At 36.0% G+C, this 13,088-nt stretch overlaps 1 protein-coding gene across 6 annotated transcripts in view; it reads right to left on the bottom strand.

Moving 5' to 3' along the window:
* Window positions 1-13,088, bottom strand: part of LOC117334222 (multiple C2 and transmembrane domain-containing protein 1-like) — a 205,417-nt gene that overhangs the window by 4,917 nt on the left and 187,412 nt on the right. For 4 of the 6 annotated variants that reach the window (XM_033893711.1, XM_033893712.1, XM_033893708.1 and 1 more), the window contains 9 exons: window positions 12,277-12,378; window positions 11,794-11,868; window positions 11,344-11,463; window positions 10,849-10,977; window positions 10,243-10,290; window positions 8,441-8,446; window positions 2,325-2,431; window positions 2,036-2,145; window positions 130-227 (listed from right to left, as the gene is read on the bottom strand). In XM_033893711.1, the coding sequence (XP_033749602.1) occupies window positions 130-227; window positions 2,036-2,145; window positions 2,325-2,431; window positions 8,441-8,446; window positions 10,243-10,290; window positions 10,849-10,977; window positions 11,344-11,463; window positions 11,794-11,868; window positions 12,277-12,378 (795 nt within the window). The remainder of the gene's footprint in view (window positions 1-129; window positions 228-2,035; window positions 2,146-2,324; window positions 2,432-8,440; window positions 8,447-10,242; window positions 10,291-10,848; window positions 10,978-11,343; window positions 11,464-11,793; window positions 11,869-12,276; window positions 12,379-13,088) is intronic. The other 2 variants (XM_033893714.1, XM_033893710.1) reach the window with 1 other exon arrangement.

The following is a 13,088-nucleotide window of genomic DNA, read 5'->3' as shown; positions in this document are numbered from 1 at the left end:
AATAAACGATAAAGAAATATTAAGTTACATTCCATCATACTTGTATTAATTGCTGACCTCTCAATGATTCCATAAATTAGCTGAGACAAGGGACCAACAAATTTACTGTCTGAGGGCAGTCATACTTACCAACTCACTGTCTGAGGGTACCCGAGACAGGAAATCTAGTAGTTCATTGTTTGGAATGGCATTGGGAGCTCTCAGCTTCTTGGTAAACTTGTTGATACCTGTCATATACAGAATTTAGTCATATGTAATCAATTTTGATTAATCAAGATTTCAAGAAAGTGATCCATCAAGATATTCCTTTTTTCACAAATTGTTGTAGATATAACAAATGGCTTAGTATCAACTGATATTTTCCTATAAAAGTGAAATAACTACATGAAGAAAACTAACACAAACAGTTAAATAGTTTAGTATTGTTTAATGTCATATCAATGGCCAATTCAAGGTCATTATTCAAGGACTGTAATGGGCAAGAATTTGCAGTAGTACATATATAATTTCAACCATGGCACTAGCTTTTTAATAAATGCCAATGTTGAAGATGTCCAAATTAAACTGGAACACTGATGGCTGAGCAAAAGTCCCACATCTTATTAGTGACCTTGCCCTTAGAATTCTTAGGTACCCTGGAAAACAAAACTGACCGATAATACCACTGTGAACAAAGGATCTCTACTCTAATTAAGATATGGAATTATAATCTGTAACACTACCATGCAAACTTAGATTGTAGCTGTAGAAGATTATCAGAAAGTCTCCGCAGGACTTACTGACAGACAGAATGACTATTCCAGATACATTACAGCAATGAAAGAGGATGGACAGAGCCTTGTGAAGGCTATGGTCCAGTATGAGAAAATATTCAGAGATATCAACAACACTAACAGACATACCCCAGGCCAGTATGAGGACTGTCATGGCTCACTATGACTTATCCCAGGCCAGTATGAGGACTGTTAAAGCTCACTATGACTTACCCCAGGCCAGAATGAGGACTGTCAAGGCTCACTATGACTTACCCCAGGCCAGTATGAGGACTGTCAAGGCTCACTATGACATACCCCAGGCCAGTATGAGGACTGTCAAGGCTCACTATGACTTACCCCAGGCCAGTATGAGGACTGTCAAGGCTCACTATGACTTACCTGAGGCCATTATGAGGACTGTCAAGGCTCACTATGACTTACCCCAGGCCAGTATGAGGACTGTCAAGGCTCACTATGACTTACCTCAGGCCAGTATGAGGACTGTCAAGGCTCACTATGACTTACCTCAGGCCAGTATGAGGACTGTCAAGGCTCACTATGACTTACCCCAGGCCAGTATGAGGACTGTCAAGGCTCACTATGACTTACCCCAGGCCAGTATGAGGACTGTCAAGGCTCACTATGACTTAACTCAGGCCAGTATGAGGACTGTCAAGGCTCACTATGACTTACCCCAGGCCAGTATGAGGACTGTCAAGGCTCACTATGACTTACCCCAGGCCAGTATGAGGACTGTCAAGGCTCACTATGACTTACCCCAGGCCAGTATAAGGACTGTCAAGGCTCACTATGACTTACCCCAGGCCAGTATGAGGACTGTCAAGGCTCACTATGACATACCCCAGGCCAGTATGAGGACTGTCAAGGCTCACTATGACTTACCCCAGACCAGTATAAGGACTGTTAAGGCTCACTATGACTTACCCCAGACCAGTATAAGGTCTGTCAAGGCTCACTATGACTTACCCCAGGCCAGTATGAGGACTGTCAAGACTCACTATGACATACCCCAGGCCAGTATGAGGACTGTCAAGGCTCACTATGACTTACCCCAGGCCAGTATGAGGACTGTCAAGGCTCACTATGATCCAGTGTAATCAGAGATATACACTAGTACACTGTCAGACTTACCCAGGCCAGTATAAGGACTGTCAAGGCTCACTATGACATACCCCAGGCCAGTATGAGGACTGTCAAGGCTCACTATGATCCAGTGTAATCAGAGATATAAGCTTACACTAGTACACTGTCAGACTTACCCCAGGCCAGTATGAGGAAACGTAGAGGGATGGAATACAGCACTATCACACCAATCGTCAAGGCTATCACAGCCAGCATGGAGAGCCAGGGCACTGTCCAGTTAAATGCACTGTAAAATGAAGACACTGTTAGTCTGCGGCGACACAGTTAATGCCATCTTATGGTCAAGATTTTGTTCACAGATTTATGTTTTATAGAATCGTTCATTTCCACATTCATTAGAAATATTCTTTTGTTAACAAAGCAGACGTATGTAACAAACACCACGAGATAGAGATTAAGACCTACTTTTTGACCCGTTCACCTAAAGATGCGGCCATGTCCATGCCCTGTTGTACTTGTAGACAGACCTCTTGTATTGCATGTAATTTCTCTTTAAAACTCTTCTTCTCCTCCTGATAAAAAAGGGACAGAGCTCTGGATTAATTCTAAGATTATGAGTTTTAACCAAAGAAGTTCTCACAACTTGTCATCATAGATTAATAATTAAAGGCATGTTAATTACATATACATATATCACACTGTTACTAAATTCTGTGACAGAAAATATGCAGTCAGTGATCTAATGCTTTTCACAGACAACATAAAGAAAATGGGGTTTAATACATGTATATTAGCATGCAGTATAGCAATGGTTATAGGATAGGAAATTGTCTTACATATTTATAGTTATGCAATACATTCAAGTCAATTTTGTTTCTTAAATATCTAAAAAATAGCTTTGAATTGGAAAATAATCTAATCTGTCTTTCAGGATAATAACAGACTAATACCATTAAACTAAACTCTTGTTCTTCCATTAACAGATATTTATCGTTAATATAAACAGAATTAATTTGTGACAATTAAATGAAGCAAACACTCAATGCTTCTCGTTATCCTGTATATATGTCATCAGAAAAAAAAACCTCTAGATAATTAGAATGAAATGATATGAAAATATTCATACTTTTCATATTAAAGAAAATCAAGACTCTTCACATGAAAAAGGCAAAAAATAGCAAATGATGAAGGTCTGCTGTTCTATATTGGATGCATGTATCATGGAATTCTACTCTCTTATCTGACTGATTTCTATTGTCTTATCTGACTGATATCTATTGTCTTATCTGACTGATATCTATTGTCTTATCTGACTGATATCTATTGTCTTATCTGACTGATATCTATTGTCTTATCTGACTGATATCTATTGTCTTATCTGACTGATATCTATTGTCTTATCTGACTGATTTCTATTGTCTTATTTGACTGTTTTCTATTGTCTTATCTTACTGATATTTTTCAGTAATAGACCTAGATATAATATCAAGTGTATATAGAGATGATGTTGACACATTTACTATATGCCAGTGGTCATTACATGCAAATTAGATATAACACATGCTTAAGGTTCACAGGAATTATTACATAAAAAATAGTTCTGAACATAAATTCAACCGACAAGTTCCAGGTGTAGATTTTCCATAGTTTTAGGGAAAATAAACATAAAGGCTGAATTGGAAACAAAGCCAACAAACTGAAGACAATATCTTTGCTGATATAAGAAATACCACCCAGCACCTGTAAAATTGACACCTAATATTTAAAAAGTAGATTGTTTATTACTATAAAGCTGCCACCCATTGTTTTTATATATATATTTTTATGTAGAGCAGTTACAACTGAAATTAATAATATAGTCTTTAATGTCAAACAGACAAGGAATCATGACCTCAATTGATCATAACAGATGAAAACACATATTTTATATTTGTATAGTGCACTGGCCTAATTAAGTAACCTGGATACTTGGGAAGTTGAAAAAACTTGGAATAAATAAAGAACAATCCAAAATTCTTAAGAAGCAGAAGTTTTAAATAAGTTAGTTTGAAGGGGGCTCAGAACAAAGTGAGGGTAAATCCTTTTTAACCGATTTCTTAATGTCTTAAATATGAAAAATTCTTGCATAAACTACAATTGTATTTCTAAAATTTTTAATAATTGAAGGAGTAAATTTGAAATTGAAAATCAATGAGTATGTTAGGAAATGTTTGGAAGTGTACAAATAATTTTCAGGTGATTCTTGACAATGATCATAATATTTCAGGCATAGAAAGTGTCTGCAGTTCAAGATAATAACAACCGGTAGCACCTATACCTTCACCTTAACACTTGGTGAATTATACATAGGAGCTGTATGGACATACAACTGTGAAATTACCCAATTTGTAAATTTTCATGAGAAAGAATAGAAACTTTTGTGAAGTAAATAGTAATTTAATACTTAAAGACAAGAAAGCAAAAACTATAAACCATGTAAATAACTTTAGAATATATAGCAAGAAAAAATGTTGGAATATTTCTATTATATGTAACATGCTTTTATAGATTTCCTGTTATGTGAGGTTTTACCTTATCCTGCTTTTTGGCCTGGAGCAAATAACATGTGGATTTAGGACACATTTCAACCACAGAGATCATTGTTCAGTGATTATTTTCAGTATCATTCCTTAAGTCATTTAATACTTCATACTTGTAACTGATTTTCGATATTAAATATGAAAATATCAATATTACTTAATCAATAGACTACTTCAATAATAAAAGTACTTCAGTATAAGTATTTCGTACACATAGGATCTTAAATGAGTTTTTATTTCATTTGAGATTTTATGAAATAAGACAATTGATTTCTGACTGGCACAGCCAATAAAACACTCCTGGATATATTAGATAAGTGACATGAGAAAACTCACTGGATTACAATTATGTGATATAATTAAATTCTGATTAATTTGCTATTGTATAATCATTTTTTAACACACAGAGACAATATATACAGTAACAGGAGGCCCCTAGGGCCTGTATCGCTCTCCTTGATGAGTGTAGGACAAAAGCCCCCCCGGACATTAGCCCCCCCGGACATTAGCCCCTAGGACAAAAGCCCCTCCGGACGAAAGCCCCCCCGGACATTAGCCCCCCCGGACAGAAGCCCCTTCTTTAGAAATTTAGCTGGTATACTTTATATAAATCTGTACTTTTGAAAAACAGAAATTATATATATGAAGCCATTAATGATATATTTCTTTCCAGGAGAACACAACATCAATAAAAACCTACCAAACAACTGTGTAACAGCTTATTATTTATGTAACAGTTCAAGTAGTTGTTGTTGGAACCGGTTGTTTACATTGCCGAAGCCACTGATGACATATGTTATGTATATGTAGCAATTAAAAATCATAAAAAAATAAATATCATTTTTTTTATGAAGGGGCTTTTGCCGAAGCCACTGATGACATATGCATATGTAGCAATTAAAAATCATTAAAAAAATAAATATCATTTTTTTTTTATGAAGGGGCTTTTGTCCACTTTTTGATTAGTGTGAAGGGGCTTTTGTCCGGAGGGGCTTTTGTCCTAGGGGCTAATGTCCGGGGGGGCTAATGTCCGGGGGGGCTTTTGTCCGTACCTCCTCCTTGATATGTCAGTAGCAATCTTTAAGTCATATTTCATACAGTTTTCCCATTTTGGGATCTAGCTTCCTCTCAGTACCATGTATTTCTGTCAACTTTTCCCATAACTAGATTTTATGTTCTGGATCCAAAGATTAGAAAAAGTTGACAGCCGGACACCGGATGGACACCAGATGGACACCAGACAGACACTGGACGCTGTGCCATGGCATAAGGTCACCAGCCCTTTGGCCAGGTGAGCTAAAAAGCTAGTCCCTCATCACCAGTGTATATATATACAGGATAAATGTTCTGATGGATATGACAGCAATACTCTCTCTAAAGGGTATATTAGAGATGTCCAAATATGGTTGGAAAGATTAATTACACACAGGACTGAACAAATCCTTCATGATGTGACAGGTTTACACTGGGTATATTCATTATCAAAACCGATTAATTCACATATTTCTAACAGTACCATAACTGAAATATTTAAAATTGGATACCATATAGGGTTATTCCTGATTGTGCATGAACAAAATAATTTACTTTAATTCTAGCAGGAAAAAACTAGCCTAATGTGTTAACATACTACTGAGTACACATACCTCTGGTGTATTACTGTACCAGGTATATCTTGATGAAGGTGAATATTAATTCTTATATCCAAAATAACTCCCTAGCCATGAATAATATTAGATCATAACAGTGTTCAAAGTGTTAAAATACAACAACATACCAAATTTGACTTTCAATTGTGAATTGCCTTCTGATTCTATAGTTTCTGTTGTCTGACTTGGTTTGTAAACATTTATTTCTCAATTGTTACATGTACATTTTTCCTTAAAGTTTAAACCTTTTGTAAAGGTTAAATTAAAAGTATAAATTTCTTCACTATGTTATTTTGATAACAAGTTTGCTGACTTAATCTTGACTCCATGGAACAGATCAGATGACCTAAGAATCCTCCCTCTTACTTTGTGGAATATGATAATAATACTTTTATTCTTACACCAGAAAATAAATGTGAAAACAACAAAAATAAAAATAAGAAACTTGGAATTAATACAAAATTGAACAAGGCATTACAGACAGAGGATGATAAACTATAAATAGTAACCTCTTTTCTGATTAAAATGTACCACACACCTGCATGTACTTGTGTCAAGTATGTAATACCCAACTGTATGTGTATCTGGTATAATACCCATTGGTATTTGTGTCAGGTAAGTAATAAACACCTATATGGGTGTCAGGTATGTAATAAACACCTGTATGTGTGTCAGGTAAGTAATAAACACCTGTATGTGTGTCAGGTAAGCAAAAAAAACCTGTATGTGTGCCAGGTATGTAATAAACACCTGTATGAGTGTCAGGTAAGTAATAAACACCTGTATTTGTGTCAGGTAAGTAATAAACACCTATATGTGTGTCAGGTATGTCATAAACACCTGTATGTGTGTCAGGTATGTCATAAACACCTGTATGTGTGTCAGGTATGTAATAAACACCTGTATGAGTGTCAGGTAAGTAATAAACACCTGTATTTGTGTCAGGTAAGTAATAAACACCTATATGTGTGTCAGGTATGTCATAAACACCTGTATGTGTGTCAGGTAAGTAATAAACACCTGTATGTGTGTCAGGTATGTAATAAACACCTATATGTGTGTCAGGTATGTCATAAACACCTGTATGTGTGTCAGGTATGTCATAAACACCTGTATGAGTGTCAGGTAAGTAATAAACACCTGTATTTGTGTCAGGTAAGTAATAAACACCTATATGTGTGTCAGGTATGTCATAAACACCTGTATGTGTGTCAGGTAAGTAATAAACACCTGTATTTGTGTCAGGTAAGTAATAAACACCTATATGTGTGTCAGGTATGTCATAAACACCTGTATGTGTGTCAGGTATGTCATAAACACCTGTATGTGTGTCAGGTATGTAATAAACACCTGTATGAGTGTCAGGTAAGTAATAAACACCTGTATTTGTGTCAGGTAAGTAATAAACACCTATATGTGTGTCAGGTATGTCATAAACACCTGTATGTGTGTCAGGTATGTCATAAACACCTGTATGTGTGTCAGGTATGTCATAAACACCTGTATGTGTGTCAGGTATGTAATAAACACCTGTATGTTTGTCAGGTAAGTAATAAACACCTGTATTTGTGTCAGGTAAGTAATAAACACCTATATGTGTGTCAGGTAAGTAATAAACACCTGTATGTGTGTCAGGTATGTAATAAACACCTGTATGTGTGTCAGGTATGTAATATACACCTGTATTTGTGTCAAGTAAGTAATAAACACCTATATGTGTGTCAGGTATGTCATAAACACCTGTATGTGTGTGAGGTATGCAATAAACACCTGTATGTGTGTGAGGTATGCAATACACACCTGTATGTGTGTCAGGTATGTCATAAACACCTGTACGTGTGTCAGGTATGCAATAAACATCTGTGTGTGTGTGAGGTATGCAATACACACCTGTATGTGTGTCAGGTATAATACCCACTGGTATGTGGATCAGGTGTTTAATACACACCTGTATGTGTGTCAGGTAAGTAATACACACCTGTATGTGTGTCACGGGTAAGTAATACACACCTGTATGTGTGTCAGGTATCTACCTGGTAAAACACAGCTAATAGGTGTGTATGTTATATGATACACCCCTGTGTCAGTTATATAGTACAGTGCACACATGCATAATAAGTCGATGAAAAGCACACACACACTGTATGAGTTACTAAACAACCATATCACTGCTTCAGGGAAATGTACAATTGTTGAATATGAAGAACAAACAAGAATAAAATTAACACAGAATGTAGGAAGGGGAGGATTAGCTGGGCTAGGCAGGAAGGACAGTAAAAACTTGGCTTATAAAAACGTGCAAATCACTCAATATAGTGCCAAAGTGTCCGGGAACTACAGAACAAAGCATTACCTTTTTCTGTTGTGCAAAATGAAAAACAAAAACATATTCAGGTATACAACAATGTCCATATCAGGGGAGGGAAGACCATTCAACAATAGTTAATACAGCATTCTCTCATTCCTATACAGCTTGCTCATGCTTTGTATGGATCCGGTGAGATTAATTTTGTGGAGACTAATTTTACTGTGAAGTAATATTACTATATTTTAAACATACATATTTTAGTGGTTATCTTATTTTAGAGCTTTTCACATCAAAAGCGCTAAAATTTGTGTGCCCCAAAATAGATATGTTTGTATGTACAATTTACATAAAACTAGCTCACAATATATGTGTAAAGGATACATAGCCTCCACAAAATTTGATACACACGGAAAATGTTGCAAGTTTAAATATGCAGGTTGCTTTGGTGAACATTCTTATTGGTATCTGAAAACACATAGAACAAAACAACTAAAGATTTTCAGACTAAAATCATGGTGATATATAAAATCAGGCTCAATTTTCTCTGACTGGTAGTCAGTAGAGAGGCTTACATAAATTCAGGCTGGTTCAAATGTCAAGATTTAGCAGAATGTTTGTTAAATTGGCTTTAGCAAACAATCAAACCAGCACAGGCATTGCACACACTTGGGTTTGTTTTGGGCATCACACCAAACAGTTGTAATTACGGATTTGTTGTTGGATTTACGGAATGACCTAGAAAGCCAACTCCGTATTCTACTTGTTGAAATTATTTCCAACTGCAAAAAAGTCAACAGTCTGTGAAGAATAAACCTGTAACTATCTATATGAGTAAATAATCACATGATTTTCATTTACACCTGCTTGTATTTATGCTGCAGAAAGCTTCTTAATTTTGGATTATAATGTAAAGTCTGGTATACAAAACAAAAAAAATAGGTTTGGGTTTTATTTTGTTTAACAGCCAGGGTCATTTAAGAATGTGCCAGGCTTTGGAGGTGGAAGAAAGCCGAAGTATCCAGAGAAAAACCACCGGCCTACGGTCAGTACCTGGCAACTGCCCCACGTAGGTTTTGAACTCACAACCGACGGTGGAGGGCTAGTGATTGATTAAGTGTCGAAAAAATTAGTAAAGTCTACTTAAATCCAGTCATGAAATCCTATTTTTTTTCTTCTATAATTTGGGCAATATTGACAGGTCTGTTGGAATATAAAACAAAGAGGAATCTTGGTGCCCACCATTTCATGGTCTTTATGGGTGATATGAAAGTTTGATCTATTCTGTACTTCCTTCTTATCTGTTCTATTTACAGGTTGTATCGACACAATTATAAATTGTTCTTCTGACCAGTTCCTAAACAATAATAAAGGGACAAAGAAGAAACTACAAGGAATGTTCGGGAAGGATAAATACAGACCAATCTAAGAAATAGTAACAGTAAACTTCAACTGTAGAAATTCAAAATGGCTACTTAGCTGTTGGCCAATTTGTCCTTCCAATCAGTCTCAAAACTAAATATGCATATCTAAAGACTAAGAGGAGCCTGCTTACAAAAGTTGAGAATGATTCTTGAAATATTACCTGGGAAAAAGTGACAACAAACTTCCTGAGAAATTGCGACAACAAACTTTAGCAATCAAATTCCGAGATAGCTAGCTGTCAAGCAGCCATCTTAATTCCGACCTTCCTAAGGACCTATTATCAGGTATAAACAAGTCTCTGATCAGTCACTACTGATTACTATATACTTCACTATACCGGCTAGTAAACACAGCCTGTGATTGGCTGTAACTATTGACAACAATCAACTGTACTGGTGATCATGTCATTGTATACCTATCCTCACCTTATCTTTGTCATCGTCATCATCTTCATCATCTGAGTCAACATAGGCCTGTATGGGAAAACGTAAAATGTTCATTATAACTATCAATATATAGATTTTTAAATGTCACTGACAAATGAAATATTAGAGATAAATAAATGTAGTTAACAATAGAGGTTTAACCTAGTAAGTGTTCTATCGTTAACACAATCATAGAAGAGGTCACCCCATACAGGTAGATGGCTGTTACAGAAATAAACTTTAAACTAATTGTACAGCAGATAATATCAATTACCAGAAAACAGTTACCAGGTAAATGTAAGCGAGGACAGTGGCGATTTAAAAAAACAACATTATGAAGGTTTTATTTTTAGACTTAAATATGAACTTTTTTTGTTTGTAAACAATTGCAAAACAAGCTATATGAACTTCTATTAATCACTCCTATTTGCTCCATTGAAAGCGTACAAGGGGTCTTACTGTGGGAGGAAACCGAAGACCCTGAGTCAAACCCCAGTCACCTAGACGAAAGGCTAGTGTTTACCACTGCGTCATCTGAACACCTAAAGGTGGTTTTATGAAAACCTTTGTTTTGATTTTTAAGAAGATCCCTGAACATGTACTTACATCCTCAATGTTGGAGTTGGAGGCGAAGGCTCCTGTCACAGATACGATAATGAAGTTTTTGAGGAAGATGATCAACAGCGTGATGGGGAGCATGTACAGCTCAAAGCACCAAACGATCACAAGGTAGGCCTAAAAGGTCAAAGGTTAACAAAATAATCTAAAGGTAGGCTAACGAGGCGAGATTCCAAGGTCAACTAACTAATCATTGGGCCAAAAATCTCAAACTTTCAGGTCTTGGTGGGTAAATATCATAATCAATGAAAAGGTCAGAGTTCAAGGATACAATGGACCATAATGTAGGCCTGGAAGATTAAAGGTCAAGCTAACTAACAAATCTTAAGTTCGGTCTGCAAGAAAAAAACTTGTTTAACAATTAATGTTAAGAAATATGAACATGAAAACTGCTTGATCTTATTACCCACTGGTTAAAATTAATACATGTATACAGGCAAACAAAGATTTTTATAATAACCAATAATTCTGGATGTTACTTACAATAAAGGCAGATATACTCCGTGCTCGAGACTCCCAATCAAAACAGCTCTGGATAAACTTGCCCCCCTCAATAAAGGAGCTGGCTAACTGGGAGACACGGTCAATGTTCCTTTTCATCACCTGTAGGTCAACAAAATTTACTTTATTTCTAGATAGCTCTGACATTTTGTCTGAGTTATCAAATGTTTGCTAGACATAGCTGACATGGACAAGGGAGGTAACCCTTTTATGCTTGAAACCATTGATGGGGTTTTACCAATCTGTTTTCGAGCCTGGTACCTCAAGATTAATATTTAGTGGTTAAATTGACTTTTACTCAAATTATTCCATACATTGTTTTACATTAATCACATGTATACTTCTTCTTAAGATAGAAAGTGTATACTGCCAAAAACTATCGTAAACTGTAATGGTGCCTTCAGACCAATTATAGGTTTATCGTGTACTTACAGATATTTTAAATTTGGGATCAGGTTGCATATATTTCTCCTCCTTAGGATTCACTGTCCGGATAGCTGCCTTCAGCTAGAATGGCATAAAACACCCATTAACATATTACAAAACATCCTCATTTACATATTCATTTACATATACACCAACATCAGGTAACAATTTCTGATTCATTACCAGTCATACAGGGAAGGAGTAATTTTCAGATGTAAGTTACCTTCTTTTTACTATTTTTGGTGGAGGCTGATCACATCTATTTGAACTCATGATTAATAACAATTAGAATCTATACATCACTGTCCTATATCATTATAGAACAACAGATTTTTCATTCTGGATTAAAAATCTGTCAATTTTTCAGAAGAAGTAATGCTAAGAATTCTAATCTGATCATTTCTATGAGCTAGTACAACCACACATACTATTTGGTTAACATTTAAATGTGACCTTGATAGATATTTTCCCAATCAGACTGGTACTAACATGATTGTACACAAAGTCTAGTTCGAGTTGGATGACTCCCTTGCCTCGCCGCATCAGTTTCTTGTCTTTGAGTGCGTACCATCGCCTCTCACATCTTTTTATCTGAAACATAAACATATAATGTGTACATTAAATGATGGTAATGACTGTTTATTTACTCTCAAATAGCTAAAGTTTATTGGAATGAAAGGATTAATACATATTTTTTTATCTGATTGTTGTAATTAGTGTAAGAGATGCATTCTGGTGTCTTAAACAACATACAATAACCACACAACTTTACACATATAACACTTACAATGAGAATAGGGATGGTCAGTCCTAGTGGCCATACTGGCAACACTTACATTGAGAATAGGGATGGTCAGTTCTAGTGGCAATACTGGTAATACTTACATTGAGAATAGGGATGGTCAGTTCTAGTGGCCATACTGGTAACAATAGGGGTGGTCAGTTCTAGTGGCCATACTGGTAACAATAGGGATGGTCAGTTCTAGTGGCCATACTTGTAACACTTACATTGAGAATAGGGATGGTCAGTTCTAGTGGCCATACTGATAACACTTACATTGAGAACAGGGATGGTCAGTTCTAGTGGCCATACTGGTAACACTTACATTGAGAACAGGGATGGTCAGTTCTAGTGGCAATACTGGTAAAACTTACATTGAGAATAGGGATGGTCAGTTCTAGTGGCCATATTGGTAACACTTACATAGAGAATAGGGATGGTCAGTTCTAGTGGCCATACTGATAACACTTACATTGAGAATAGGGATGGTCAGTTCTAGTGGCAATACTGGTAAAACTTA

This window comes from Pecten maximus, chromosome 9 (genome assembly GCF_902652985.1).
Source record: "Pecten maximus chromosome 9, xPecMax1.1, whole genome shotgun sequence".
In the NCBI taxonomy this organism is placed as follows: Eukaryota; Metazoa; Mollusca; class Bivalvia; order Pectinida; family Pectinidae; genus Pecten; species Pecten maximus.
The sequence above is the reverse complement of the archived record's forward strand: the minus strand, read 5'-3'. Positions and strand labels throughout refer to the sequence as shown.